Source organism: Sturnira hondurensis, unplaced genomic scaffold (assembly GCF_014824575.4).
Source record: "Sturnira hondurensis isolate 20B ecotype Veracruz unplaced genomic scaffold, ASM1482457v3 Scaffold0024152, whole genome shotgun sequence".
Classification (NCBI taxonomy): Eukaryota; Metazoa; Chordata; class Mammalia; order Chiroptera; family Phyllostomidae; genus Sturnira; species Sturnira hondurensis.
The window spans coordinates 5,627,282-5,655,082 of record NW_028096783.1 but is presented as its reverse complement, the minus strand read 5'-3'; the positions used below and the strand labels follow the sequence as shown (position 1 = coordinate 5,655,082).

General features: G+C 44.2%; 1 protein-coding gene across 2 annotated transcripts in view; it reads left to right on the top strand.

Annotated features, from left to right (window-relative positions):
• The window catches only part of BARX2 (BARX homeobox 2), a 78,981-nt gene extending 51,813 nt beyond the window's left edge, over positions 1-27,168 (top strand). For both annotated transcript variants that reach the window (XM_037038198.1, XM_037038197.1), the window contains 3 exons: positions 6,795-7,095; positions 12,125-12,209; positions 26,172-27,168. In XM_037038198.1, the coding sequence (XP_036894093.1) occupies positions 6,795-7,095; positions 12,125-12,209; positions 26,172-26,438 (653 nt within the window). In that variant the 3' untranslated portion in view covers positions 26,439-27,168. The remainder of the gene's footprint in view (positions 1-6,794; positions 7,096-12,124; positions 12,210-26,171) is intronic.
• The last annotated feature ends 633 nt before the right edge of the window (positions 27,169-27,801 follow it).

Sequence of the window (27,801 nt, the reverse complement as noted above, 5' to 3'; positions counted from 1 at the left end):
ATTGGTCAGGGGGATTGGTGGAAGAAAAACACCGTTAGAAAATGCATTCATTGCGGTCATGTTTACACCGCTTTTATCAACTAGAAATATGTTTGCTTAAACAACATCTTTGCTTTATTTCAGTCATGACTCCCTCCCAGTAGCAGATAATGTGCTCGAGTTTCTCAAGTGTACGCACATGATCCAAGGGCAGCCGGCAGCCGTCTTCAGTCAGCATTTTCACAAAATGAGAATTCTCAGGAAAAGAGACACACTTAAACCATAGTGTTATACATTATCTGCTTTCTCAGGAACTGCAGTACCCCCTAATGCATGCACTAATTTATACATCTTTCCCCATTTTTAAAACCTAAATTTGATTTTTAGTTAAAGTATAAATACGTAGCTGGACTATCTCATGGCGCTTTTGTGCGAATATGAAATGGGCGTGTGCAAGTGCTATGTGAAACTGAAGCTCTGGGCCAACCAATACGCTGTTTTGTTGGAAATCAGGTCATACACTAAAACAAGAGAAGACAGCAGGCAGCTGGCTACAGTGTATTTTCTCTCACTGGTCTGCGCCCCCATTGGTTTGCCTCTGGGGAGACTCAGGGCTTCAAAGACCCACGTGGCCCACCCTGGCTCCTCCTCCAGCCCAGCCATGCTCGTTCCTTCCTCCCCAAAGGTGGGAATCCCACACCCCGAGCTCACATAGTGCCTCAGCGTGGTTGTGTGCATTTCCGATGGTGGTCGTCCTGACACCCCCAAACGGTCACAACCCTCATAGTGGCCTTGTGCCTGTGCCTCCAACCTCAGAGGGTACTCTCGGCTGGTGGGAGAGAGTGCAGTTTTGTCGCAATTTGCCTCACAGCATCAGGTCAAGAGTCCTAGAACTATAGGCTTCGTTGATGGGTGTTGCCTTAAATCATTATCATTCATCAGATTTTCTTGTTTTTGTTTCTTTAAATAAAGGTTTTCTTTAAGGTGAATCTTCATGGGCCCAAATTGCATAAATATCCAAAAGTGATTTTAAAATAACAGCAATTGCTTTCGGCCTACCAGAGGACAGTATCATCAAAATAATTGTCTCAGCCTGAATGAATCTATAAAGTTAACATAATTCTAATAACATATTAAGTGGGATTTGTTTTTTCAGAGACTAGTGAGATAATTCTAAAATTTAACTGGAAATAGCCAAGAAATTTTTGTAAAAAGAATAAAAAGTGGGGACTTGTTCTACCCAATAACAAAACTCCATAGAAAAAAATCCATAATAGTAGCTCATGTATGAGCTCCATAGAACAGGGTTTAGAAAGAGACACATGTATACATAATATAACCTGACTATTTTTAGGGCCCCATGTGGCCCAGTGTATGCACAGAATTACGTTCAAAGACGACAGAACTTGGACTACAAAGGCCTTGAACATGAAGATCTTTAGTTTTTCTTAAAGAAGTACATTCATGAACTTTACACAGCACACCCCTTAAAATGCATTCCAGAAATCCTCTGCGAGAAGCTTCCGCTCTCCCCAGAGCTGCAGATTCATGGCTGCCTCTAAACCCCATGCCCTCCCTCTGACCCATGGGGTTTCCCAGCTCTTGCCCCCCCCATCCTCTCCTTTCCTGTCACCCACACCTTCACGCAGCAGCATCCCAGTTGCCTTCTCTGTGATGACCACCTCCCCAGGGGACCGCGCTACACAAGGGTCATTGTTTTCCCAGTTTGTGTTTCTGGAGGGTAGGAGATTTTCAGAATTCTGGTGACCAGAGTTCCCCAGCAGACTCCGAGAATTCTGATGCTCAGAAATTCCCAGCCTTAGCGCTTTAGGAACTTACAGTATCTTAGAGCTGGCGACGTAAGTCATTGGACGAGTCTTCATGTGGCTTTGGGATTGTTCCCTATGCATTTAGAAAAAACAAAGTGATATTTACATTTTACAAAATAAACACTTTGTACTATGTGTGCCAATGGATTAGCATACCTATTACTATATTTGGAACATATGTATGCTTTTATATACATAGGAACAAGTAGGAATTTTATCTCTCCATTTTGGATTGAAAGCTGGGAGGGAAGACTTCTACTTTATGTATCTCTGAATTGTTCTATATTTCTTTAATAATAAAATTATGTTACTTTGGTAATAGAACAAAGTAGCAGTTAAAATATTTGACTGTGTTTTGTTTTCACTTATATTCAGTCAACATTCACTATTTTAGGGTATGGTTATCAGTTCGGACAGAGGCATAAAGCTATGTAACCACTAACACAATCCAGGTACAAAACAGTCTCATCACTTCACCCCCTGCTGACCCAATTCCTTTCTAGGCAAAATTTTCCCTTATCCTTAACCTCTGGCAACCACTGATGTCTTCTCCACCTTAATTTTGCCTTTTCCAGAATATCATGTATGTGGAATTGTACCGCCTTTCAAGTCCGGCTTCTTTCACGCTGTGCAGTGTGTTAGATTCATCTGTGCTGTTGCAAGGATCAGAGATGTGTTCCCATTTTATTCCTGAATAGTGGGCCATTGCACGTGTGTGCCACAGTTATTTACCCATCCCCTGCTGAAGGATGTCTGGAGTGTTTCCGATGTCTGTTAGTTACTAATAACACCACTGTAAACATCTGCATATAGGTTGTTGCGTTTCCTTTTGACTTGGATTAATGCCTTGGAGAGGGCATTGCTGGGATTTCCCCCCTTGCTCACTCTGCTTTTTGCTCTTCTTTGAACCCAAGCTCACTCCCACTGCAGGGCTTTGCGCGAGTCGCTTCTGTGCCTGGAATATCCTTCCCTGTGTTTCCTCGAGGCTCTCCTCTCCACTGAGTCACTTGTCACCTGCTGAAATATCACCTTTCCACAGAGGCCTTTCCTTGATTCCTCTGTCTGAATTACTGTCCCCATCTTCATAGTCTGCTACATTTTTTAAAAGATTTTATTTATTTATTTTTAGAGAGGGGAAGGGCGGGGGAAAGAGAGGGAGAGAAACATCAATGTGTGGTTGTCTCTTGCCCCCTACTGGGGACCTGGCCAGCAATTCATGCATGTGCCCTGACTGGGAATCGAACCAAGTGACCCTTTGGTTTTCAGGCAGGCACTGAGTCACACCAGCCAGGACACAGTCTGCTACATTTTTTCTCCATAGAGTTTATCACTCCCTGGCACTGTATATTTATTTCTTTACCCTCTACCTCCCTGACTGAAATGTAAGTTCCGTGACGGTGGGACTTTGTAGTCATCACTGCTGTATCCCCAACCTTTACAACAGAGTATAGACAACAGTAGATGCTCAATAAACGTTTATGGCAAGATCGAATACAGGATTATGTTAAGACCCACAGATTCCTTTCACCCTGTTTCACCCCTACTGCTTCTCTAGAGCTAATGACTGTAAATTGTGTGGTGACTAACTTCCTGGACTTTTAAAAATGCATTTGTAAAGGCAGACAGAATTTTTTATGATAATGCAAATTGTTCTGTTTTTACATTTTCTCTCAATAATATATTTTAGACATTTTATAATGTTAGTTTACATGTAGTTTATCTGTCAGTGTGTATAAGTATACAGAGTTCTTCTTAATAGTTACATTGTAGAACATGCTATAGATGGACCACGATTTAACCATTTTCCTGTTGATAGATAATATGGGTGATTTTCCTCTTTTCACTATTATCAACAAGGCTGCAGTGAATATATTTGTACATAAAACTTTTTGCCCATAGCGAATAGGTCTCAAATTCTGGAATCACCTGGTCAATAATTTGATAGATACTGCTTAGTTGATCCTTCTGAAAGAATATACTGTTTTTGCACACTCATCAACATGTGAGTGCTTATTTCCTCATATCCTTGCCAACACTAAATATTACCACACTTCCAAAATATTTTTCAATGTTAGGCAAAAAAATTTTTTTAACTTTCCTATAAAAGAGAAAGTTGAAACTCAGGTGATTAAAAGCCTTATTCAAAAGTAGGCAACTAGCTACTTCCTGTACTGATAAGCTCTTAGGTTTCCAGATTTAGTTAGACTGCTTAGTAAAGAAACTTTTGCCCTGGCTGAGTTGTTCAGTTGGTTAGAGCATCATTCCATACACCAAAATGTTGTAAGTTCAATCCCCAGTCAGGGTGCATACCTAGGCTGTGGGTTCGATCCCTGGTTGCAGCGTGTATGGGAGACAACTGACCGATGTTTCTCCCTCACATCAATGTTTCTCTCTCTCCTTCTTCTTCTCTCTAAAATCAATAAACATATCCTTGCACACGGATTAAAAAAGAAAGACAGTTTCTTTGGAAGAAATGGCAGAACTAAAGGAGTAAACTAATAATTTGAGATAAGAAACACCTGCCTGTGTCAGAAAATTTCAGAATCTTCTTTCAAGTCGTAGCATTTCATAACATACAATGGCAGATCCCAAACCACTGTCCGGTGTCTTCATTTTTTTGCTGTAAAATATCATTTCCAGATGCTTTTTTTTTCTTTCTTAAAAAGAACCTACAACACAAAACCTCAAGTGTTAGCATTGGCTGGAGATTTACTGGAAGTAGTAGCCCTTGGTGATTTATTATTTAACAATGTTGTGGTTTTGACTGAGCTGTGCTAGAAGTATAGTCAAAGAACAAGAGAAGTCTTCTGTTTTGATAGCTATGACTGGGTCCAAAACAGAAGCATAAAAATGAATAAGAAGAGAAACGCCAACCCAGAGAAGAGAGAGAACACGAGTAGCACCTCATGATTCGTGCTGTGCATTGCTTTGACCCAGAGCCAGGGTGAGTGTGTCTGGCTCAGGTCCTTGCCTTGTCCTCCTGGTGAGTGGTCAGGGCTGGACTGAGTCCCAGAGGGCAGCCCCTGAGTCCCTTTGATTGTCATTAGGTAGCAAGATGGGCTTGGGATGAGAGAAACACTTTTGTGGCATCAACAAGTTAGAGTTTGGAGGATTCTTTGACATGATCTACTTTTACCTACTATATGAATGAGAAAACTGAGGCCCAGGGAGATAACACGGTTTACACAGGTAATGGTCAGGACACTTGAAACCTGATACTGTTGAATCACGAAAAGGAAGAGTTTAGTTGAACTTCAGAGACGTACATATTCTTGGACAGAAAAGTACTCTTGCCTTGATAGTCCTCAAGCAGGAATGTCACTTAACTAGCCTGTCTGCCACCCTGCTGTCCTCGCCCTGCATGGCAGACAGCATTAATCAGCCTCGGTTCTCTTTCCTTGGCCAAGCTCTGGCCCAGCCTGAGAATTCTTCACACAGCTCTGTAGGCAGCTAGTCATGATGAGTCTGAGTTCTCATGTGAATTAAAATCGTTTCGCACCGCCCCCCACAAGCAACCCAAGTGACTCAGGATGGTGATAAGAGCATGGGACTTCAAGCCAGGAAAACTTGGTTTGACTCCTGAATCTGCTTGTTTTGAACTCTGTGGTCTTGGGCAAGTCCCTCAGCCTTCATGGGACTGTCTCCTTGTCTCGGAGATGAGGGAGTTGAATTAAAGAGCTTTTCAGCATCCTTCCAGATGTGAGAAATGTAATGATTCAAGGTACATAGACTTCTCAGGAGGCATTCATAGTTACAACCATGTATTTTTATAAAGACCACAGGTGGGTCTGAGGCAATTTGTGTATTACCAATCTATTTTAGCTCTCCTACCCATATGTTTCTAGTGTTTTCTGACCACTTCTCATCTGTTCAGTCCCATTGACCCATATCTCTGAAACCACAATTTAGGGATTCAGAAGAGAGAGGGTGGGGAGAAGAGTCACTTAGAACTGTAGGGAGAAATGCAAATTAAAACCACAATGAGATACCACTTTACACCAGTCAGAATGGCTATCATAAATAAACAAACAAGTGCTGGAGAGGTTGTGGGGAAAAGGGGACCCTAGTTCACTGTTGGTGGGATTGCAGACTGGTACAACCACTATGGAAAACAGTATGGAACTTTCTAAGAAAACTAAAAATGAAAGTGCCTTTTGACCCAGCAATTCCACTATTAGGAGTATATCCTAAGAACCCTGAAGCACCAATCCAAAAGAACTTATGCACCCCAATGTTCATAGCAGCACAATTCATGATAGCCAAGAGTTGGAAGCAACCTAGATGCCCATCGGTAAATGACTGGATCAAAAAGCTATGGTACATTTACACAATGGAATTCTATGCTGCAGAAAGGAAGAAGGAGCTCCTACCTTTTGCAACATCATGGATGGAACTAGAGAGCATTATGTTGAGCGAAATAAGCCAGGCGGTGAAAGACAAATACCATATGATCTCACCTTTAACAGGAATCTAAACAACAAAACAAACAAGCAAGCAAAATATGACCAATGACACTCAAGTACGGAACAGGCTGACAGGGTCCAGAGGGGAGAGGGGAGAGAATCATGGGGGAAAATGGGAGGGACTCACATGAATAAGTATAAAGGACATATGGGCAATAATTAAGTCGGGGGGCAGAAACGGGAGGGAGGTGGGGAGCACTATGGGGGCCAGGGCTGGGAATATAAAACAGAAAACTGTACTTGAATAAGAATTAAATTAAAAATTTTTTTTTAAAAGAAAAAAAAGAACTGTAGGAACCTCTTCTCAGAGATGGGAGACTTGAATGTTCTCACACACTAGGCTGTGCAAATCTGCGTGTAAGTCAAGACACATCCATTACAGATCTTGACTTGCTTCCTCTTCCCCTACCACCTTACAATCTGGAGGCCCTGCCAGTCAGTCTCAGCATGTGGTCCTCCAAGGGCCCCTGGCTTCCTTCCACCCCTGCTCCTTGGGTGACTTGCCTCCTTGTTTGTCTTCCAGGCCCCGCTTCCCTTCGGGCATATCCTGTCCTCTCAGTGATCACCCGGCAGCCCACAGTCATCTCTCCCCTGGTCTCCACCACCCCGGGAATCGCCCAGGCACTGTCCCGCCACCCCGCTGCAGAGGCTGCCTCTGCAGAGGCCCCGGGCTGCGAGGCCCCAGGCAGCAGCGAGTCAGAGACGGAGCAGCTCACTCATCGGCAGAAGAAACCGCGCCGGAGTCGGACCATCTTCACCGAGCTGCAGCTCATGGGCCTGGAGAAGAAGTTCCAGAAGCAGAAGTACTTGTCCACCCCAGACAGGTGAGGACACAGGGAGGGAGCTGTCTGCAGTTAAGACCCTTGAGAAGGGGAGGCTCCTTTTGCTGTCACAGTGGGACACCTAGGCACAAGGACTGTTAGGGAGATGTAGGACACTGTCAGGATTCCAGTCCATGGCTCACCTCACCTCAGCCTTGGTTCAACAGCATCCAGCCCCCATGAATTCGTCACACTGGGCCCCGGAGGAACCTGCCTGTCGCTGAATTGGTATTGCTCACCGTCTCTCCATATTTTCACTTAACCACTCCTGTATAACAAGCAAGGTACAAGTTAGTAGATGGTTGCCCGGGCTCTCAGCTGGGAGCAGGGTTGGTTTATAAAGTCGCTCACACTTAGGGGCAGATGCAGTGGGACTAAGTCTGGAACTGGGACCCGGGGTCTCAGTCTTCCCCTCACTCTCCCGTTCCTTCCTGGTCCAGTCTGCCGCTTGGCTCCTGGTAGAGAGGCAGGGTTAATGGGGTTGGGGAGCTGTCAGACGTCTGGGTGAATTTGATGACTAGCAAGCCAGAATCACTTGGCTGAGGCCAGGGAGGACCTGGGTGACACTCCCTTCTCTAAACCCTGTTGAGATCCAGATGAGAGTGGCTGGGACTCCTGAGTTACTCACAGGCTTTAACACCTCACCCTCTTTCTTTAATTTAGTCTCTTAACTGAAACGTGTCCATGAATTCTTGTCTTATCAGGTCCCCCAGACTCTCTCTGGCCCTCACTGTGATCCTATTTTTTATTGGGAGTGTTTTCTAGGAGAAAGGGAAGGAAATGCAAATGCATCTCTTAAGCCATTTAGTAGCTGTGTGATAAAAATTCAAGTGAGGTTTACAAATCACGGACTAAAAGAGAATTTGTTAATTGACTCAATTAGTTGAGGGGGCGCCATCAGCTATTTGCTGAGGGTCTTCTGTACCAGGCACTGTGGGAGGGGTTACAGGTCCAGAAAGTATTAGACAGGAGTCCTGCTCCTTAGAAGGTCTCTGGGAAGGGAGTGACTGCCACGCTACAACCCAGGGGGCTGGGGGCTGGTGCCGGTCTGGGACCACAGGGATAGTCCCAGACTGGCACTAAATAGGACCACAGGGATGTTGCTGAGTGTCACCGGGTTAGGGAGGGCTTCTAAGAGCAGGTACCATTTAGGAAGAGGCTTGATTGCAGGAGGGAGAGCCACAGAGGGGATGTCACACCAAAGGCACAGAAACATGACACTGGGCATGTTGAGGGAACTGCAAGGGGTCGGGACACCTCCAGCTAAAGGTGTCACTGGGGGCGTGATGGGAGATGCGGCTGCAGAAGTGAGAAGAACTCATTTGCCTAGCCAAAAGATGTGCACTTTGTTGTTTGGGCCACCCATCAGCAGCCATTAAGAGCTGAAAGTGAGATGGTTGGACTTTAGAATCCTCACGTGGGTGGCACCATAAATGATTGATTAGAGAGGGATGACATAGAGCAGGGATACCAGGGAGTCTAGGGAAAGTCACAGGAGGTCCAAATGAAGGTGGTCACAGTGGGAATAGAGAGGGGAGTGAACAGGTTAGAGAACAAATTTGGGATGGAATGGACAGAATTGGCATTGCCACAAGGAAGGGAAACGAGAGTTGAGCATTCTGTGGTTCCTGGGTTGTGCCACCAGGCATGCAGGGACACCAGAATTGGGGATTAAGAGATGCGATCTCTAGGTATTAAATGCCTATTTTGATGGCCCAGCATACAATGAAGAGCCTCACATACTGGGGCAACCAGGTGGAGTGGGCACCATATTTTATGAATCACGTGGTGCTATATTCAAAGACCTCCAATGTGTATGGGTACAATTTTAGGCTTACTTTCCAGAGGTCAAGCATTTTTTTTAAACCGGAGTGTTAGTTCCCAGTAAGCCTCCTGGGGCTTCCTGCTACCTGCCCAGGCACCTCTCAGGTGACCTACACAGGGCTGATTCACTTGCCTGGGGAGGAGGACACCATCTGGCTGGCACTGAAGCTGCCGCCTTAACCTGCCCTCTCAGATGTTCCTCACCTCTGTACGTGACGGTGACCAGGGCCAGGAGCACGCCCTCCTCCCACAGCCCTCTCCCTCTTCCTCATTATTTGTTTCTCCAGTTTCCTAGGTGACTCCATTTAAACGAATATGCAGGGAAGTGAGAATTTGTAACGGTGGCAGGTAATGAGAGAAAGCTGATGACAGTGAAGTGTGTTTCTGCAGCCAGAGTGAGTCAAGGGCGCATTTTTCCCAAGTGAGCTAACGCCATTTGCTAACGCAGTGGCAGAGCTGTGAACTGAACCTTCCACTGAAGAATGTACCTGGTGGCCTCTGGTGAACCGGCCCCGAGGCCCGGTGAGAGCCCACCTGTGTCTAGGGAGGCCTGGGAGACCAGAGTCTGTGGGGTTGAGCCCTGGGCTCTTGGTTCTTAGTGAATGACTTGCTTCCTCCGTGGGGAGAGCTGAGTGCTCTTGGCACTGGGAGTTTATTAGCTTCAGTCTGTTAATCACCTTCAATAAAACTGTCAGCTTGCAGTAGCCCTTTTACTGGGACAACCAGATACATGTGAGTGCAGCTCTAAGACAGGGTCTGAAGGCCTCTGAAGAAAGACTGTTTATATACTACTAGAGACTTAAACAGTGCACTCCGGTCAGAGCACAGGGGAGCAGCGGCATTGGGAGTGCCAAGAGTTAGCACCTGGAACCTTCGTTGCCTGTACCCACCCCTCTTCCTGATGGGAGGATGTTGCTCATCACCCCTGAGGTGAGAAAGTTGGAGCTGAGAACCCACCTGAGAGTCCCCATGGCTCTGCCTGGTGGCTGTGGGGGCCTGTGTGAGAAAATAGACCTCGATCCACAAATCACAATCCCCCAAAACCCAGAGATCTTCAAAAATGGTGGAACTGCTTAAGCTGTATCAAGGGTGCTCGGCCCCAGTGGCTGTTTTAGAAGTCCACACTGCCTCAGTGACCAGGACTGGAACCACGTGGGGAGAGCTGATGTTGGTTCTGAAGATGGCCCTTGTGGTTGTTTCCCAGGTAGATCTGTGGTTCTTAGCAACCTAAATCAACAGCTACATTATTGAGGACCAAGGTTGAAAGCCGGGTTCCCTTTCTCATTTCACCTGCTTCTCTCAGCTTGTTTGCACTCCTTGTGACAAGCACCCTTGCACGTTCTTTATGAAAGCCCAAGCAAGAGCTTCCCTTTGACAGATCTAACTTATACCAAAAAATGGTGGGTGGAGGTGAGGCCCCACCCAGGAGGAGGCGTACAAGTCTGACATGAGTTGATTTGAATCCAGGCTCCACCTTTTCCTCTAGGATCAGCTAGCAGAGCTCAGCACATTATTTTTCAGTACAGGGCCAGAGAGGAACACTAATTCGAAGGAACATAAGCACTGCTATGTGTGTTGCAGTGTAATTTACAATACCCAAGATTTGGAAGCAGGCCAAGTGTTCCATCAGTAGCAGATGAGTGGATAAAACAATTATGGGACATTTATGCATTGGAATTCTACTCAGCTGTGAAAAAGAAGAAAATTTTACCCTTTGCGTTGGCATGGATGGTCCTGGAGAACATTATGCTGAGTGAAATAAGCCAGTCAGAGAAAGACAAATACCATATGGTTTCACTCAAATGTGGAATCTAATGAACACACTGGACTGACAAGCAAAATACAGACAGACTCACAGCTAGAGAGCAGACTGATGGCTCTTGCGGAGAGATTGAGGGGATGGGGGTTTGGAGCAAAAAAAGAGAAAGAACTCATGGACACGGACAACAATGTGGTGATTGTGGGGGAGAGGGAGGGAGAGGGAAGAGGGGATAATGGGGATAAACGGTAATAAAAAACAATAAAAATAAACTATTTTTTAAAAAAGTAAATATTTTAGGCTTTATGGGCAATACAATCTCTGCTAAAATTACTCAACGCAGAGGCTGTAGCATGAAAGCAGCCATAGACAATGTGTGAACAGATGAAATTTATTGGGACAAATGCGTCCCAATAAAACTATGTGTCCCAATAAAACTTTATTTACAAAAACAAGCAGCTGACAGGATTTGGCCATGGTGTCCAAGAGATTCTAATCTCTTTGAGCCTCAGATCTGTCATATGTAAAATGGGAATAATTATACCTATTTCACAGAATTGTGAAAGGAATAAGTAAGATGAAACATCGCCAAGGGCTTAGCACAGAGCCCAGGACACCGCAGTACTTGGGAAGTGTTTGCTGTGTGGTTGGCATTTACCCCAACTGCTCCCTTCTCAGGAAAGGCCTTGACGTTCAAGACCTTTCAGAAGGCTGCAGAGAAGTGCAGAACTGTTAGCAGTAGGCTGGGGAGGAGGAGGAGCTGCGGACGTACTGTTTCTTTTGGAATCTGGCATTATGACAATTCAGGGAGAGTGCTGTGACTCAATCCATCAGAAAGCATTTCTGAGCCCTCGTTCTGGGGTTAGAATGTGACAGGCATTTTGTGGTTACAAAAGAAGCAGAAGATGTACTCTGCTCTTGCAGGTGAGTTAGGGAGGCAGAAATAACTGATGTAAAGCAATTAGAGGCCAGCTGAGAACTGAGAGCCACCTGGGTGGTGGTGGACCCATGGGTGGGAATAGAGGCAACAACCTGTGTGAGCTGGGGGTGTCCAGGAGGCTCCTTTGCAGGAGGTGGGACTTGAGCTGGTTCTGGAGTGAGGAAAATACAGATTTCCGTTTCCTCGCCAGTATAGGTTCTGAGTCAGAATCTTCAGTTTGTGTACAATCAGAGTAAAGACTGTCAGGTTAGGAAGGACTTTGCAGTGAAGGCTCCGAAAGTATTTTCAGATCCAACGCAGACAGTCCTTGGTGGTGGGCATTCATTTCTAGCTTCCCAGAGTTCCATCCACAGGGCTTTTGGAAAGAAGGCAAAGCTCTTTGAGGAAGAATTGGTTTAATGGGGCAAGTTCGAATTTCGATAGCAGTGCCTGGAACCAGTGAACAGGACCCCATCTCTACTGCCCTTTCTCTTCTGCCTCATCTTTCTTTTGCGTCTTATGCCTTTTAGGTTGGACTTGGCCCAGTCTCTGGGACTCACTCAACTGCAGGTGAAGACTTGGTACCAGAATCGCAGGATGAAGTGGAAGAAAATGGTAAGGAAGAAGAGAGTGAGTCTAACCACGTGCCTACTGTTGTGGGACAAATTCTTCCTGCAGGGCTGGGAGGCAGGCGCGGAGGACCGTTTGGTGGTTTGGGCCCCAGAAATCGGAAGGCCTTTTATGGTGCCGGCTGGGAGGGGGCGCCCTGTGAACAGAAGGATAAGCCTTCTGGATTTCCTGACCAGAAGGATATTCTTTTCCACCGTTTCCTTATAAATAACAGAAAATGAAAACCCACGAGCTGCTCAGTTGCTGGATTTAACCCCACCTGCTAGCCTTTGCAAAGACCTTCCTTCCCCCTCCCACTTGTAGCTAAGAATAGAAGCCAGTAGTCTTTGTTTATGATGACATTTGGGATGCATCTGTTCTCCTAGCTGGGTGTCCCCTAATGCAGGGATTCTCAGGCTTCAGTGGGCATCAGGCTAACCTGGGTGGCAGGTAAAGATGCGGTGCTCCGGGCTCCCCCCAGCATTCTGATTCCGTGCCCCAGGACAGTGATGGGAACAGGCATGCTGGCAAGCGCTCAGCTTCCTCTGATACGCGTGGTAGAATGACTATGGTTTCCCAAATATGGATCTAGTGCCTAGCTCGTGAATCGTTCCATCTTTGTTTTTTAACTGAACTTGTTAGAATAAATATGACTTTAAAAAAAGGATAAATGTCTACATTTTGAGGAACCAAGTTTCAGAGTAGTTTCCCCCCGACTTCTTTTTAGAGGCACGTTAAATTAAAATTTTCCAAAGTAGCTCAGTGTTTCATTTCCAGTTTTGTAATCCGTTAGGAACAAGGTCAAAGCCCAGAGAAAAGAGGCAGGGAGGATGAGGGCAGGAAGGACCTCTGCTCTATTCCTTAGGGCCCAGGGCCCAGGGCCTCTGACCTGAGCCTCTCTCATATCCTTGCCAAATCGGACTGAGCCCCTCTCCTCTCACTCGGGCCAGGTGGCCCAGGCGGCCCAGGCGTGCCTGCAGCATGTCCTAATTTGCTAATCCATCTGATCACAAGCCATCTTTTCTAAGGACGGACTGGAATATGAAGTTTTTCACCTTTACTGAAAAACGTAAGTTCCCCCCAACCTAGTTCTCCCCCGCCAAATTTAGTAGATATTTTAAGTAGGTAATAAGTATAAGACATTTTCTCAGTTTTGTGTTTTTGTCTAATAATATTTTTCTTAAAATTTTAGTTCTTGCAATGCCTGCTATTGAGGAAAAAAAATAAATTACTAATGAATATTAATGGAAAAAGTAGAAAAAAGCCAACAAGACAGCATTTATTATATATCCTGAAAGGAATTTTGGGGCAAATCTCATCATTTCCTCTGGGGGGTCCTGACCTTGAAGAGGGAACAGTTTTCAGCTGCTGGCGGCTGGGCTCATGGAATGCTCTCGAAGTGGGGTGGAGAGGCTGGCTGCATGTACAAACCTATACTGCATGAATCAACAAATAGGCAATTAGCATCTCTCGTGAACCATGCCTTGTCCTAGGTGCTATAGGAAGTAATGAAATAAAATAAAACCCTTCATAAGATTTATGATCTAGTTGAAGAATCAAGGTCCAGCAAGCAACTCCGGAGTGACATAATTAAGTCCCAGTCGTTTCCTTAAAGATTTAGTGCCCCATCGGTGTTCAGAAGGGAGGTGTTGGGGGCGGCTGCAGGGAGCCGTTGAAATTGAAGGATGGATGGGATTCTGTCAATATGCAGTTACTCACACAGGTAACATGCTCTGAAGATGCATGGCTGAGACCTTCTGGGGGATTGATCTCTGGAAGGATCAGATTTGGGAATTTGAAACACTGGGCCAAGTTCCCATGCTTGCCCCTCCCTGGCTGATTTTGGGCAAGTCCCTTCACTGCTTTCGGTGCAAGTTCCACCTCCCACCTCCTTCCTTGTCGATCATCGTCATCCAAATCAATATCTCCTGAGTGTCAGAAGCATTGTTTAACTTGGTTATCAGCAATCTCTCCATTAGTCAGATGATTAATGAACTGACAGCCCGCCATTGCTGCCAGCACCACCCAGTGCCCGTGGGACAACGCGTGTGCCTTGGCCTGTGATGTCACTTGTTTTTCACCAGCCACTGTGCTGCCGGCACAGTTGTGGGCCGGTTAGTGATGGTTATCACTGTCGTATAGAACAAGATGGAAGGGACATAGCTGACTTAACCTCAGAGAGCACTCCACAGGCCAACCAAATTCAGGTCACTTGAGGAAATGAGACCACCAGGGTTTCAGTTAACTTCAGCGGTCACTCATTTAGTGAGCCCTAGCAATAGACATGCCAAGACAAGATGCGACCCCATCCATCAACAAATAAAATTAGAAAAGGTACTCAGTCAAGGGGAGGGGCAGATCTGTAAACTAGGAATTATACAGAGTGACCTGGGCCATGACAGAAGGGCTCACAGGGTTCAGAAGCAGCATGGAGACAGGAGGGCTTCACGGAAGAGGTGCCATCTAAATTGGTCCTAGTGGGCAAATGGAAATGCGCCAAGTGAAGGTGGGAAGAGTGTCATAGGCAGAAGAAAGGGACAGAGGTATCTGGGGACTTGATGTACTTTGACTTGCAGGATGTTGTTCAGTTGTGGGTCTGAGTTCTGACTCCCACAGAGCAGCAAGGCATTGTGGGGAATCCTGATTGCTTCATGTATTTTCCTGGTGAAACTCTTTCAAGGCTATCTCTTCAGGTACTGGGAAGGAAAATAAAAAGATAATTGGGTAATAAAGATGTCTCAAGGCTAGTAACCTAATTGGAACTGGAAAAAGATTAGCGCTTGATTCTCAGAGTTATTCACGCGGCTGCCAAGGACAGTGCTGCCAAACCAAGATAGCATCTCTGACTAGTTTGTACCGGTCAGCGTTTGTAACCTATAGCGGGTTGGGTAAATTTCAGCTTGCACATGAGATGGGACACTATATTCCCTTTCTGTTTGGCTTTAGTTCCAGTAGGACTCACAGTGTTTTGCAATAGATGGAAAGAGCCTCATTATCAGAGATCTGTTTCAGCTGTGAAATACAGTACACATGGAATCCTGCCCTGTGAGGGGACCCAGAGGGGCACAACCTTCCTCTGCCCATTGCAGAGTTGGGTGGGTCCCGCACCATGTGCCTACATCTCCTTCTGCACTGAAAGTCTCCAGATAACAAAGGATTCGGTGAAATTGCTACCAGCTGCTATCTATGTAATCTTGGGCAGGTTACTTAACCTTTGTGTACCTGTTTCCTCATCAGTAAATGCCTAGTATGCACCTTATAAAGTGGTAGTATTAACTGAGCCAATCCCAATAAAACTTAGAATAGAGCCTGCCACATAGTATACAACCAAGAAATATTAGCTGGAACTCTTCTTCTCACTATTATTATTTAAAAAATTATTTAGCTAGAAATTCACAAAATTCATGTCTCCAGAGGATCCAGGCTTTTGGAGCCCGAAGAGATAAGCCAGGTTCCTGGGATTCTGATTAAGAGCGGACCTGGGTGTTTGTCCTCTCTCATTGCCTCCACGCCAGCGTCGCCCCTGTCATGCCTGTCATTGTGGGGTAGTGGAACATCCCATCTGCAAGTGGAGAAAGCCTGCTAAACAGTGTTCTGGGGAGAGACCCATGCCAGAGAATCCACACTTGCTTCTCAGCTCCGTGGAAACAGCCATCACCTACAGGGCTGTCACCTTTCCGTGGAGTTGTGGATAAAATGGAGAAAAGGGAGCAGGAGCACTTTGGGTAATTAATCTGTGGCCTGGGGTCTGCTGGGAGATGGGGTGATTAAATATCGGAAAGTCAGATATAACAGCAGCACAGTTTATGCATCCCTCGTACGTTGCGCACAGTTAAATGCTGGTAAGAGTGTTAGATTCCAGGGCTCAGGGGTTTTGTGTTTAAATCTTGGGCCTGCCCTCTGCTTGCTCTCTGACCAGATGAACCACTTCTGCCCGCTCTGCTCACGTTCCTGTCTGAATAATGGGAGAGGTACAAGGCCCCTCGCTGCATTGACATTTTGGGCTCCCTAGTCAAACCGTCTCGCCCCCAGCTAAGCACCTTGGAAAAGGAGCAAAGGCTTTGTCCTGGCATCCTTAGCAGTAGGTCACTGGGACACCTAGTTTTAAAGCTCAGACAAGGGCTGTCAGCAGACATGGCTAATAGAAGTAGATGCTGTGCTGAGTAATTTTCCAAGAGACATGTGACCTTGTATGCAATGGGTTGTCTGGCCTCTCACAACCAAGAAGAATAATTTGGCCCTAGGACTAATAGGGGAGTAGGGGGTCCTGGGAGAAGGGTCATGGGGTGCATGAGAATGTGCACCTTCTGGTGCGGGGCAGTGGTGAGTTCGTTGCATCTGTCAGGTGTGCGAGAAAGCAGCCAAGAGTGTAGTTATCTCCTAAAGATTGCTTGCACTGGAATGTTTTATTCCATTTAGAAAATGGTGTGATTGTTTTGAAATGTGTGTGTGTGTGTGTGAGTGCGTGCTGGAGGGAAACAGCCAGGTGGGGCTGATCCAAGCTGTGTGGGTGGTGTTCTCTAATTGCTGGGCTGGACTTTCTTTTGCCAATTAGGTAGCTTCCTGAGGCCTGCCCTTTTATAACATGATTACTACGTGGGGCAACTTAATTTTGTATAACCTCTTTCATACCCAGTGGATCTGCTTTCAACATGCCAATTCCATCTTGGCACATTCAGGTGCTTTCAACAGGCTGCACTGAAATCAAAATCAGATACTGACTTAGGTGAGAGAAAAAATACAGGGATGTTTTCTCCCCAAAGGTGGATTCTGTCAGCATCTATACCTTGTTAGAGGTCCCCTTCAGATCTGTGTGTTTGGGTGGGAAGTGCAGTGGTTGAACAGGTTCCCAGCTAAAAGGAGGTGTTTATTGAGAACTCACGGTTTTCCTCATACTGTACACAGAAGTCAGCTCAAGATGAATCATAGACCTAAATGTGTAAGCTAAAACTATAAAATTCTTAGAAGAAAATATGAGTAAATGTTCATGACCTTGGGTTAGGCAAAACCTTTTTAGATATAGCACCAAAGGCTCATATAACAAAAGAAAAAATAAATCAGGCATTAGCAAGATTAAAAACTTCTATGCTGCAAAGGACATCAGCAAAGTGAAAAGATAACACACAGCATGGGAGAACATATTTGCAAATTTTGTATCTGGTAAGAGACTTGTGTCCAGAATACATAAAGAACTTACAACTCAATAATAAAAAGAGAATCGAATTTGAAAATGGGCGAAGGATTTGAATACACGTAGACGTATCTCCAAAGAAGATACACAACTGGCAGGTGAAACGGTGCTCAACTTCATTAGTCATCAGGGAAATGCAAACCAGAGACACAGTGATGCCATGTCACACCCCCTGGGGTGGCTGTAACCAGAAAAACCTAAGTGCTGGTGAGAATGTGGAGAACTGGAATCCTCATATACTGCTGACTGGATTGTACCATGATATAGCTCCTTTGAAAAATAGTGTGGCAGTTTCTCAAGATATTAAACATAGACTTATCATGAGAACCAGTCATTTCACTTCAGGGCATACACCCCAAAGAAGTGCAAGAGGGCCCTGATTGGTGTGGCTCAGTTGCTTGGGCGCTGTCCCACCAAGTGAAGTGTCACGGGCACAGGACACTTGGTGGGGCTGTGGGTTCAGTCCCTGGAGGGGGCTCATTCAAGAGGGGAATGAGCAGATATTTGGGACTTGAACAGATATTTATTTGCACACTCATGTTCACAGCAGCATTATTCATAGTAGCCAAACGTGGAAGCAACCCAAGTGCCCATCAAGTGGCCGTTAACTGATGAATGGGTAAGCAGAATGTGGTATGTCCATACAATGGATATTATTTGGCCATAAAAAGGAAGGAAATACTGATACATGCTGTAACATGGATGAACCTTGAAAACATCATGAAGTGAAAGAAGCCAGCCACAAAGGATGACATGTTACATGATTCCATTCCTATGAAATGTCCAGAATAGGCAAATCTGTAGAGACAGAAAGCAGATAAGTGGTTGCCTGGGGTTGAGGGGCAGGGTTGGAGAACAATGGGGAGCGGCTGCTTGTGGACATGGGATTTCTTTTGCAGGGTGATGTTCTAAAATTGGATTCTGGTGATACTTGCACAATTCTGTGACTATACAATCACTAAATTGTACACAATAAGTGAATGAAATGTATGGTATATGAATTCTGTCTCAGAAAAGCCTTTTTTTTTTAAAGGACTATTGTTTATCAAGTCACTGCATTCACTCTTACAGTTCAGCCCCTGGGAGAGCTCTGCTGCTGCTTCAGGAATACACAGTCAGCAAATCTTTAGTGGCTGCAAATCTTTAGTGGTTGCAAATCATAGAGAGTTAGCTGGAAGTTCCATGCTTGGAGAGCAAGAAGCAAGGGATGGATGCAGGGTTTACCTTGAAGGAGCTTTGTCCGGATGGGAAAGATGAGAGTAAGCTAGGTGTGTAAGTAGCAAAAATATATCCCACAATGGCTGCCCAGAGAATCAGCAACTACGCCATGCCAGCATTCAGAGTCAGTGGAGGAAGAAACGTCTGCTATGTCCCAGAGTATTGGGTTGGACAAAAAGTTCGTGGTTTTTTTTTTTTTTTTTTATACGACAGCTCTAGTAGTGTTTAGTTGTCTTTAACTTCATTCAAAACAATTGTGTTAAATTGTATTGTAACAGCTGCCATGTCAGCCTGCATTTTTTTAAAAAACTTAGCAAAATCGGTGAATTTTTGTTCTGCCATTGTAATATTGAAGACGGAAGGAGATAGGTGACATTTTCAGTGTAAATTATGCTTTATTCTTTCAAGAAAGGTAAAAATGCAACTGACATTCAAATTTGTATAGTGTATAAAGAAGGTGCTGTGACTGACTGAATGTGTCAGAAGTGGTTTGTGAGGTTCCTTGGTACTATGGACATTTTGGCCAAATAATTCTTTGCTGTGGGGCGTCTTATGCATTGGAAGGTGTTTAGCAGCAGCCCTGGCCTCTAGCCACTAGAAGCCAATAGCAGGAGATAGCTGACATATTCAGAATATCCAAGTTAATAAAGTTATTGGTGAAAATGAAAAGTTTGTCTTTCATTTCATGGAAAAAACTAAGTGGACTTTTTGGCCAACCCAATAACACAAAAATATTTTAAAAAGTATTCCTGACTGTCTCATTATTCTTGTGTAAGTCACAAATAGGGATAATGAATGTACAAGTCCTTTGAAATCAGCGAAGGCCATTTCGCTGATTGGGGGGACAGGCAAATAAAAACGAGTAAGGGTGCTCATGGGGCATATTGCGGAGGGCATTTAACTTAGACTGGGGAGCCCAGGGAGCCTCCCAGAAGGAGCTCTGTCTAAGCCGAGTCAACCAGGTGTGCTGGGTGTGAGGGACATTCTGGGCAGAGGAAATCTGCCATTTCAACAGTTCTGGTCCTTCATATCTGTCTGTCATCCTCTCCATCACCCTGGGAGAGAAGATATTTTTATCCTCACTTTACAAATTAGGAATCTGAGGCTCAGCCCTTAAAGGACTCTTCCAAAGACAAAGCTGATGAGTAGCCAAGCTAGAATTTGACCCAGCTATTTCACTGCAAAGCTGGAACACTTTACTATGCTCTACTACTTCCTTCAACAATATGTGACGATGTTTGATGATATTCTTTTAAAAACTGTTCAAGTGCAATTGGCATTCAGTATTATTTTATATTAGTTTCAGGTGTATAGCACAGTGGTTAGACATTTATCTTAGACACGTAATTCACTGAGTGGTCTCCCCCATAAGTCTAATAGCCACTGGGCACCATACATAGTTATTACAATATTTTTTACTCTGTTCCCTATGCTGTACTTTGCATCTGCATGACTATTTGGTAACTACCAATTTGTAGTTCTTAATCCATTGACCTTTTTCACCCAGCTCCCATCTGGCAAACGTCAGTCTGTTCTCTGAATCAATGAGTTTGTTTCTGTTTTGTTTATTCATTTGTTTTGTTCTTTAGATTCCACATATAAGTGAAGTCATATGGTATTCCCTTTCTCCATCTGATTTATTTCACTGATTTATATTATAGCATAATATCCTCCAGGTCCATCTGTGTTATCACAAATGGTAATATCTCATTGTTTTCATGGCTGGATAATATTCCATTGTACATATGTACCATATCTTCTTTATCCAATCATCTATTGATGGGCACCTAGGTTGACTTGATACCTTGGGTGTTGTAAATAATGGTGCAAAGAACATAAGGGAGCACATAACTTTTTAAATTAGTGCTTTGGTTTCTTTGGATAAATACCCAGAAGTGGAATTGCTGGGTCATATGGTATTCCTATTTTTAATTTTTTGAGAAAACTCCACACTTTTTTCAAGCAGTTGCACCAATTTGCAATCCCACCAACTGTGCATTAGGATGCCCTTTTCTCCACATCTCTCCAACATTTGTTTGTTGCTTTATTGATGACAGCCATTCTCACAAATGTGACGCTATATCTAATTGTGTTTTGAAGTTGCATCACTCTGACAATTAGTGATGTTGAACATATTTTCATATGTCTATTGGCCACCAGTATATCCTTTTCGATGAAATGGCTAGGTCAGTTCTGATCATTTTAATGGCTTTTTTTTGGTGTTAAGTTATATGAGTTCTTTATAAGTTTTGGATATTAACCCCTTATCAGATGTATCATTGGCAAGTATCTTCTCTTATTCAGTAGGTTGCCTTTTGTTCTGTTGATGGTTTCCTTTACTGTACAAAAACTTTTTAGTTTTATATAGTCCCATTTGTTTATTTTTTCTTTTGTTTCCCTTGTCTGAGGAGACATATTAAAAAAAATCACTAAGAGCAATGTCAGAGAGTTTACTTACTATGTTTTCTTCTGAGACTTATGGTTTTGGATCTTACATTTAAGTCTTTAATCCATTTTGAGTTTATTCTTGTATGTGATGCAAGAAGCTGGTTTAGTTTTTTTTTTTTTTGCATGTATCTGTTCAGTTTTTTCATTGCTATTTATTGAAGATACTATCTTTACCCCATTGTATATGTTCTTGCCTCTTTTGGTATAGATTAATTACACAGGGGCATGGGTTTACTTCTGGGTTCTCTAATCTGTTCTATTGATCTACATTTCTGATTGCCAGTAACATGCTGTTTTGATTACTATATCTTTATAGTATAGTTTAATACCAGGTAGCATGATACCTCCAACTTTGTTCTTTCTCAAGATAGCTGTGGCTATTCAGATCTCTTGTGGTTTTATATAAATTTTTGGATTATTTGTTTTAGTTCTGTGAAAAATGATATTTTGATAGGGAGTGCATTGAATCCATTGCTTTGGGTGCTATAGGCATTTTAGTGATGTTAATTGTTCCTATCCATGAACATGGTATATGCTTTCATTTATTTGTACCTCCTTCAAGTTCTTTCTTCCATGTCTTATAACTTTTGAGTACATTCATTGTTTAGTAGCATGGCACTGAGCCTCCAAATGTTTGTGTGCTTTCCAGTTTTTTCTTGTCATTGACTTCTAGTTTCATACCATCATGGTCAGAGAAGAGGTTTGTTATGGTTCAGTCTTTTCCAATCTACTGAGATTTGTTTTATATCCTAAATACCCTGGAAAGTATTTTGTGTGTCCTTGAAAAGAATATATATTTTGCTCCTTTAGTGTGAAATGCTCTAAAAATATCAATTAAATCCATCTGGTGTAATGTATCATTTAATGCTGTGGTTTTCTGATTGCTTTTCCATCTGGAAGATCTATCTACTGATGTCAATGGGGTGATAAAATCCCCTTCTATGACTGTAGTGCTGTCAATCTCCCCCTTTACATCCATCAAGCTTTGCTTTATATATGTATGTTCTCCTATGTTGGATGCAGGAGTTTCCAGGAGTTATATCCTCTTGTTGGGCTGATCCCTTTATCATTATATAATGTCCTTTGTCTCTTTTTAGATCCTTAGTTTTAAAGTGTATTTTGTCTGATATAAGTATTGCCACTCCATTTTTTTTGTTTGTTTCCATGGGCATGGAATATCTTTTCCATTCCTTTACTTTCAGTCTATTTGTGCCTTTTGATGATCTGAAGAAGGTCACTTGTAGACAGCATATATGTGGGTCTTGCTTTCTTAGCCATTCAGCTACTCTATGTATTTTGATTGGAGCATTTAATCCATTTATATTTAAAGTAATTATTAATGGGTATATGGTTATTGACATTTATTATTTATATTTATGGCTTTCCCCCTTCTTTTAAAGAAGTCCCTTTAACATTTCTTGTAATACTGGTTTGGAAAGTAATGAACTTTTTTAGATTTTTCTTGTCTCAGAAGTTCTTTATCTCTCCTTGAGTTTTAAATGATAGCCTAACTGGGTAAAGTAATCTTGGTTGTAGTTCCTTGCTTTTCATTACTTTGAGTATGTTGTGCCAATCCCTTCCAGCCTGCAAAGTTTCTGTTGAAAAATCAGCTGACAGCCTTATAGAAGTTCCCTTGTAGGTATATAACTGCCTTTCTCTTGCTGCTTTCAAGATTCTCAATTTTTCTTTAAGCTTTGCCGTTTATTTATGAAGTGTCTTTCTATGGAGCTCTTTGGGTTGATTTTGTTTGGTCCTTCTGTGCTTCTTGGACTTGTGTCTACTTCCTTCACGCAGTTAGGGATGTTTTCAGTCATTATTTCTTCAAATGGGTTCTCAATCCCTTGTTCTCCCTTCTCCTTCTGGTTACTCTTACGATGGAATTGTTGTTACACTTGATGCTGTCCCAGAGGTCCCTTAAACCATCCTTATTATTTTTTTTGTTTTTGCTATTCTCAATGGGTATTTTTTGCTACCTTGTCTTTAAATTGCTGATTTGATTCTCTGCTTTATCTAATCTGCTGTTGATTTCTTCTAGTGTATTCTTCATTTCTGGCTGAGGTTTTTAAAATGATTTTTGTATATTTTTTTATGCTTACTATCTCTTTGTTGAAGTTCTCTCTAAGTTCCTCGGGCATCCTTATAACTGTTATTTTGAACTGAGTATTGGGTAGTTTGCTTGCCTTCATTTTGTTTAGTTTTTTTCTTCTGGATTTTTCTCCTTTTCTTCCATTTGAGACATGTTTCTTTGTCTCCTCATTTTTGACTGCCCATCTGTGTTTGTTAATATGTATTTGGTAAAGGTGCTACATTTCTCAGTTTTTGCAAGACAGCTTCACTGTAGGTGACCTGTGGGTGCCAGTGGCACAGCCTCCCTGGCCACCTGAGCTGGATTTTCCTGGGGTGTCCCTCGTGTGGGTTGTGTGTGACCTCCTGGTGTAGTAGATCCTTGATTGTTGTTGGCATGTCAGTGGCTGGGATGGACCTTCAGGTGACTGGTCATGAGGGTTGGCCATCACCACAGTGCACAAGATGCTGTGCAGGAACTTATTCCACGAAGGGGGATAGACCCCAGCAGGCTCTGGTGCCTGCTGAGACCTCCCTTTGGTTCTGCCATTTGTGGAGCTAATTAGATGGTTGGTGCTCTGTTGTGGTCTGAAGCCAACCACTGGGTATACTGGTTCTGGAGCCTTAGGAGTGGTTCCAGTGCAGGCCATGTTCAGCTGCTGCCTGTGACTGGCCTAGAGCTACCTGGTAAAGCTGCAAAGTGATCCATGATTGGTACGTGCCTGTGTTGGACCTGGAAGTATCAGGGGAAATCCATGCTGCAAAATGAGTTTTGTTGCCACCAGTTCCCAGCCTGGGGCAGGTCAGCAAAAAGCATGAGGCACCTTGAGGTCTGCTGCCACCTGCCATCTACCTGTAAGTCTCAGCTGTTGAAAGAGCCTTGGGCAGTACATGAGTTTGGTGAGGTGGGGTCTCAGGAATCACCAGTCTAATGAGGATTCAGATTTGGCACCAGTTCTGAGTGTGGGGCAACTAAGCAAAACGCACAGGGCACACCAAGGTCAGCCGCCACACACCTGGGGGCTGTGGATCTATGAGATTTTTTTTTTTAAAGATTGCAGCGTGGGCCAAGGCTGGCTGCCTGCTGCTGAAACAGCCCCTGGCATTGAATGATTTGGGTGAATTGGGGTCTCAGGGGGTCATGAGGGTGGAGTGAGTGTTCAGCAGGATAATGCAGAAGTAAATTTGGTTGTATGGCAGAAGGGCTCAACACAGGAAAGATGGAGCCCACCTTCCGACAGTGTAGGAAGATGGCTTAACACAGGGACAGTGGTGGCTGTCCCTCTAGCCTTTGCCCTGTAGCCACACAAATCAATTTCTCTTTGTATGTTTCTGATGCCTCCCAAGCCAATATCGCTCTGCTAGATCCCTTGATGAGTGCCCACGAGCAAGCAAGTCTGTGTGTATGGGCCCTTTAAGAGGATGCCTGGGTTGACTTGGCCAGCTAGGTCAGTTGATTAGAGTGTCATCCTGATGCTCCAAGGTTGCAGGTTTGATCTCTGGTCAGGGCACACACCAGAATGAACCAATAAATGCATAAATAAGTGGGACAATAAATTGATTTCTCTCTTTCCCTTCCTCTTTCTATAAAAATCGATAAATAAGGGGATGCCTGGGCTTACAGCAGCATTTCATCTCACCCAGATGGACAGAATCCCTGCTGATTTTCACAGCCAAATGCTGTGGGATCTCCCCTTGCTGGCACTGGTGCACCCGGATGCGGAGCCCGGTTTGGAGCTGGGACACCTTGCTCTTCCAGAGGGACCTCTGCAGCTGTCTCTCCTGATTCTCCACTGCAGCACGTGGGTGTGGGACCAGCCCATTTGGCCATGTCTCCACCCATCCTAGCAGTCTTCTTAGTTATAGGACTTCTGTTCCACTTGTCTTCAAATGGGTCACTAGGTTGAATGTTCTATAATTTAATTGTAATTTTGATGTGATCCTGGAAGGAGGTGAGCATAGCAGTTAGCTACTCTGCCATCTTCACTGGAAATCTCATCATCTTTGTTCTTTGTTCTAAATATATTATTTCTTTATTTCTAGAGAGAGGGGAAGTGAGGGAGAGAAATATTGATGTTTGAGAGAAACATCAAACAGTTTCCTCTCACACACCCCTAACCTGGGACCTGGCCACAATTAGGCGTGTGCGCTGACCAGGAGTCGAACCGGCGAGCTTTCGGTTGGCAGACTGGCACTCAACCCACGGAGCCATACCAGTCAGGGCAATAGCTTGTTCTAATTACAGAAATACTTAGACATGATCATTGTTGAAAAGTTAGAAAATACAGAAAAAGATATATTAAAACATTTAAAAATTATTCATGACCCTGACACTGTAATGAGGTGGTATGTAGTCATCAAGTCCCCAAACTGAAACCCGCTGGCTTATAGCCTGTGTTTCACACAAAAAAAATCAATACTTTCCATGGTATTAAACATACTCCTACAGGATAACTGTAATGGTCATCAAATATTCTTTCTTTGGGATATACTATAATTATCTACTCAATTATGGTGGACATTTTAGTGTAACTATTCCAACTTTATGATGATTATTTTTGCAGATCAGATTTTGTCTTTGGTGACTTTCTTAGGCTAAATCAGTAGAAGTAGAATTTTCGTGTCAGAACATATGCACTTTAAAACATTTGATGGGAATTCTCAGGTCGCCCTTTGAAAAGGTCATACCAGTTATGCTTTGACACCGAAGTATGAGTGTTTATTTTCCTGCTTGCTACAAATGTTGCCTTTTTTTAACTTGTCAATTTTATTGGTGCAACATTAATATTTTAATTTTCATTTCTTCTCTTTATTGAAATTGGATTTTTAAACGTGTTTGTGATCTTTTTATTTAATGCCAAACTCGTGATTGTGACAAAGTGCATTGAGCATTTCAAGAGTGAAGATGTGCTTGTAGCCTGTAGATTGAAAGTAGTTTTTGCCAAACCCTGTCCCTGCTGGGAAGGAGTGACGTGGATGCCTTTGTGTGGTAAAATGGAGGGAAGGTGTTATTTCTTGGATTTAATGACCATTTCTCTCCCACGTAGGTTCTTAAAGGTGGACAGGAAGCACCCACAAAACCCAAAGGTCGCCCCAAGAAGAACTCCATCCCCACCTCAGAAGAGATTGAAGCTGAAGAGAAGATGAACAGCCAGGCCCAGAGCCGGGAGAGCCTCACGGCCTTGCAGGGAGGGGAGGAGCTCTGTGACACACAGGAACCGAAAGCCCACGATGTCCCCTTGGAGGTGGCAGAGCCCCCAGGCCCGCCACAGGAGTTGCCAGCAGCCTCTTCCGAATCCCCACCATCAAGCTAAAATAGAATCCTTTGAAGGGAGAGGGAGACTAGGAGGAAGGAGAAGAGAGAAGACAGGAGAATAGGGAGAGAAAAACCTCTTAGGAAGCCTGGTAAACTGAGGGAGAAGGGGTTCACCTGTCTCCTTCCCTTCCCACAGGTTTTGGTGGTGTGGTCACTGGTAACTGCAAGCATTTGAGGATGACTTCCTTGCCTTAAGCCCTTCTCTTCCGGAAAGGATGCTTCTGCCACAGGGTGCCCTGCGTAAAGGGAGACAGTGCCTTGAAACTGCCTGTCCCAGCTGGGGTGACGGCTGTGGGGGCTGGTCACGAGCCCCACCTGGCATACTGGATGTCCCAGGCTCTCTCCCTGCCAGCCTCTGGGCAGCCAGTCATCCAAGCAGAAACATAGGGAGGACTTGGGCAGCTTGCCCAGGCTCCTTGCTGACTCAGCACTTATTTCTGTAGTTTTAAAAGAGAATTTAATGTTTTGGTTGTTGTTGGGGGGGTGGGTTGGTGAGGGCAGGCTGAACGAGTTGGGGGAAGGGAGTTCTGAGTTACTGCAATTGTTTCTGAATAAAGTTTGTTTGTTTGAAGATATGTGTGCCTTGGAACCCATTCTAAGATGGGCAGGTGACTTAAGAACCGATAAGCCTTGTTTTTCTTGCTTCATGAAGTTGCCATCCTTGAAGTTGCAATGCAGATATGTTAAGATAACTATTTTTTAATTAAAAATAAATCTTTTGAAACGGTTGGGTTTATGGTTTTTTTCTGGGGAGTGCGTTTAACTCGTACTGAATGTGTTTCTGGAAACAGAGACCCAGACACAGAGCACAGCTCCCTGGGCTTTAGTTTCCAGCCAGAAAAGAAAAGTCTGGGCCCGGCCCACGGCGGCTCCATGCAGAGAGCAATGGAAGACACACCAAGCCGCTTTTGGGTGAGGAAGGAGCAGCGAGGCTCTGTCAGCCGCCCCTCTCGCCGTCCGCCGGAGCAGCTCTGCTCCCAGGTACTATACATTCTTGGGCTCCCAGCTTCAAAAGTGGTTTTAGTCTTTTGGAAGAGATCATCAATTTCTTTGCTTCAAAAATTAAATTCTATAAAAAGAAGTCTTGCTTACCCTCCCACCCCCTCTACCCTATGCCCTCTGGCGCCTGCAGGCAACCACCGGTACTGGTTTCTTGTTTACCTTTCTGTACTGAGCATACACCTGGATGGCGGGCTCTGCAACTTCTAACCAAAGATTTGAGGGTTACCTGGCTAGAGGTGCTCTGTGAGGTGCCCAGGCGCTTGAAATTCAGAATGCTGTCCCACTTTTCAGAAGACCTGGGAGGAGGCGGGCTCTAGATGGCCTGCAGTGAGAAAGCTGATTGCATATGCTTCTCACAC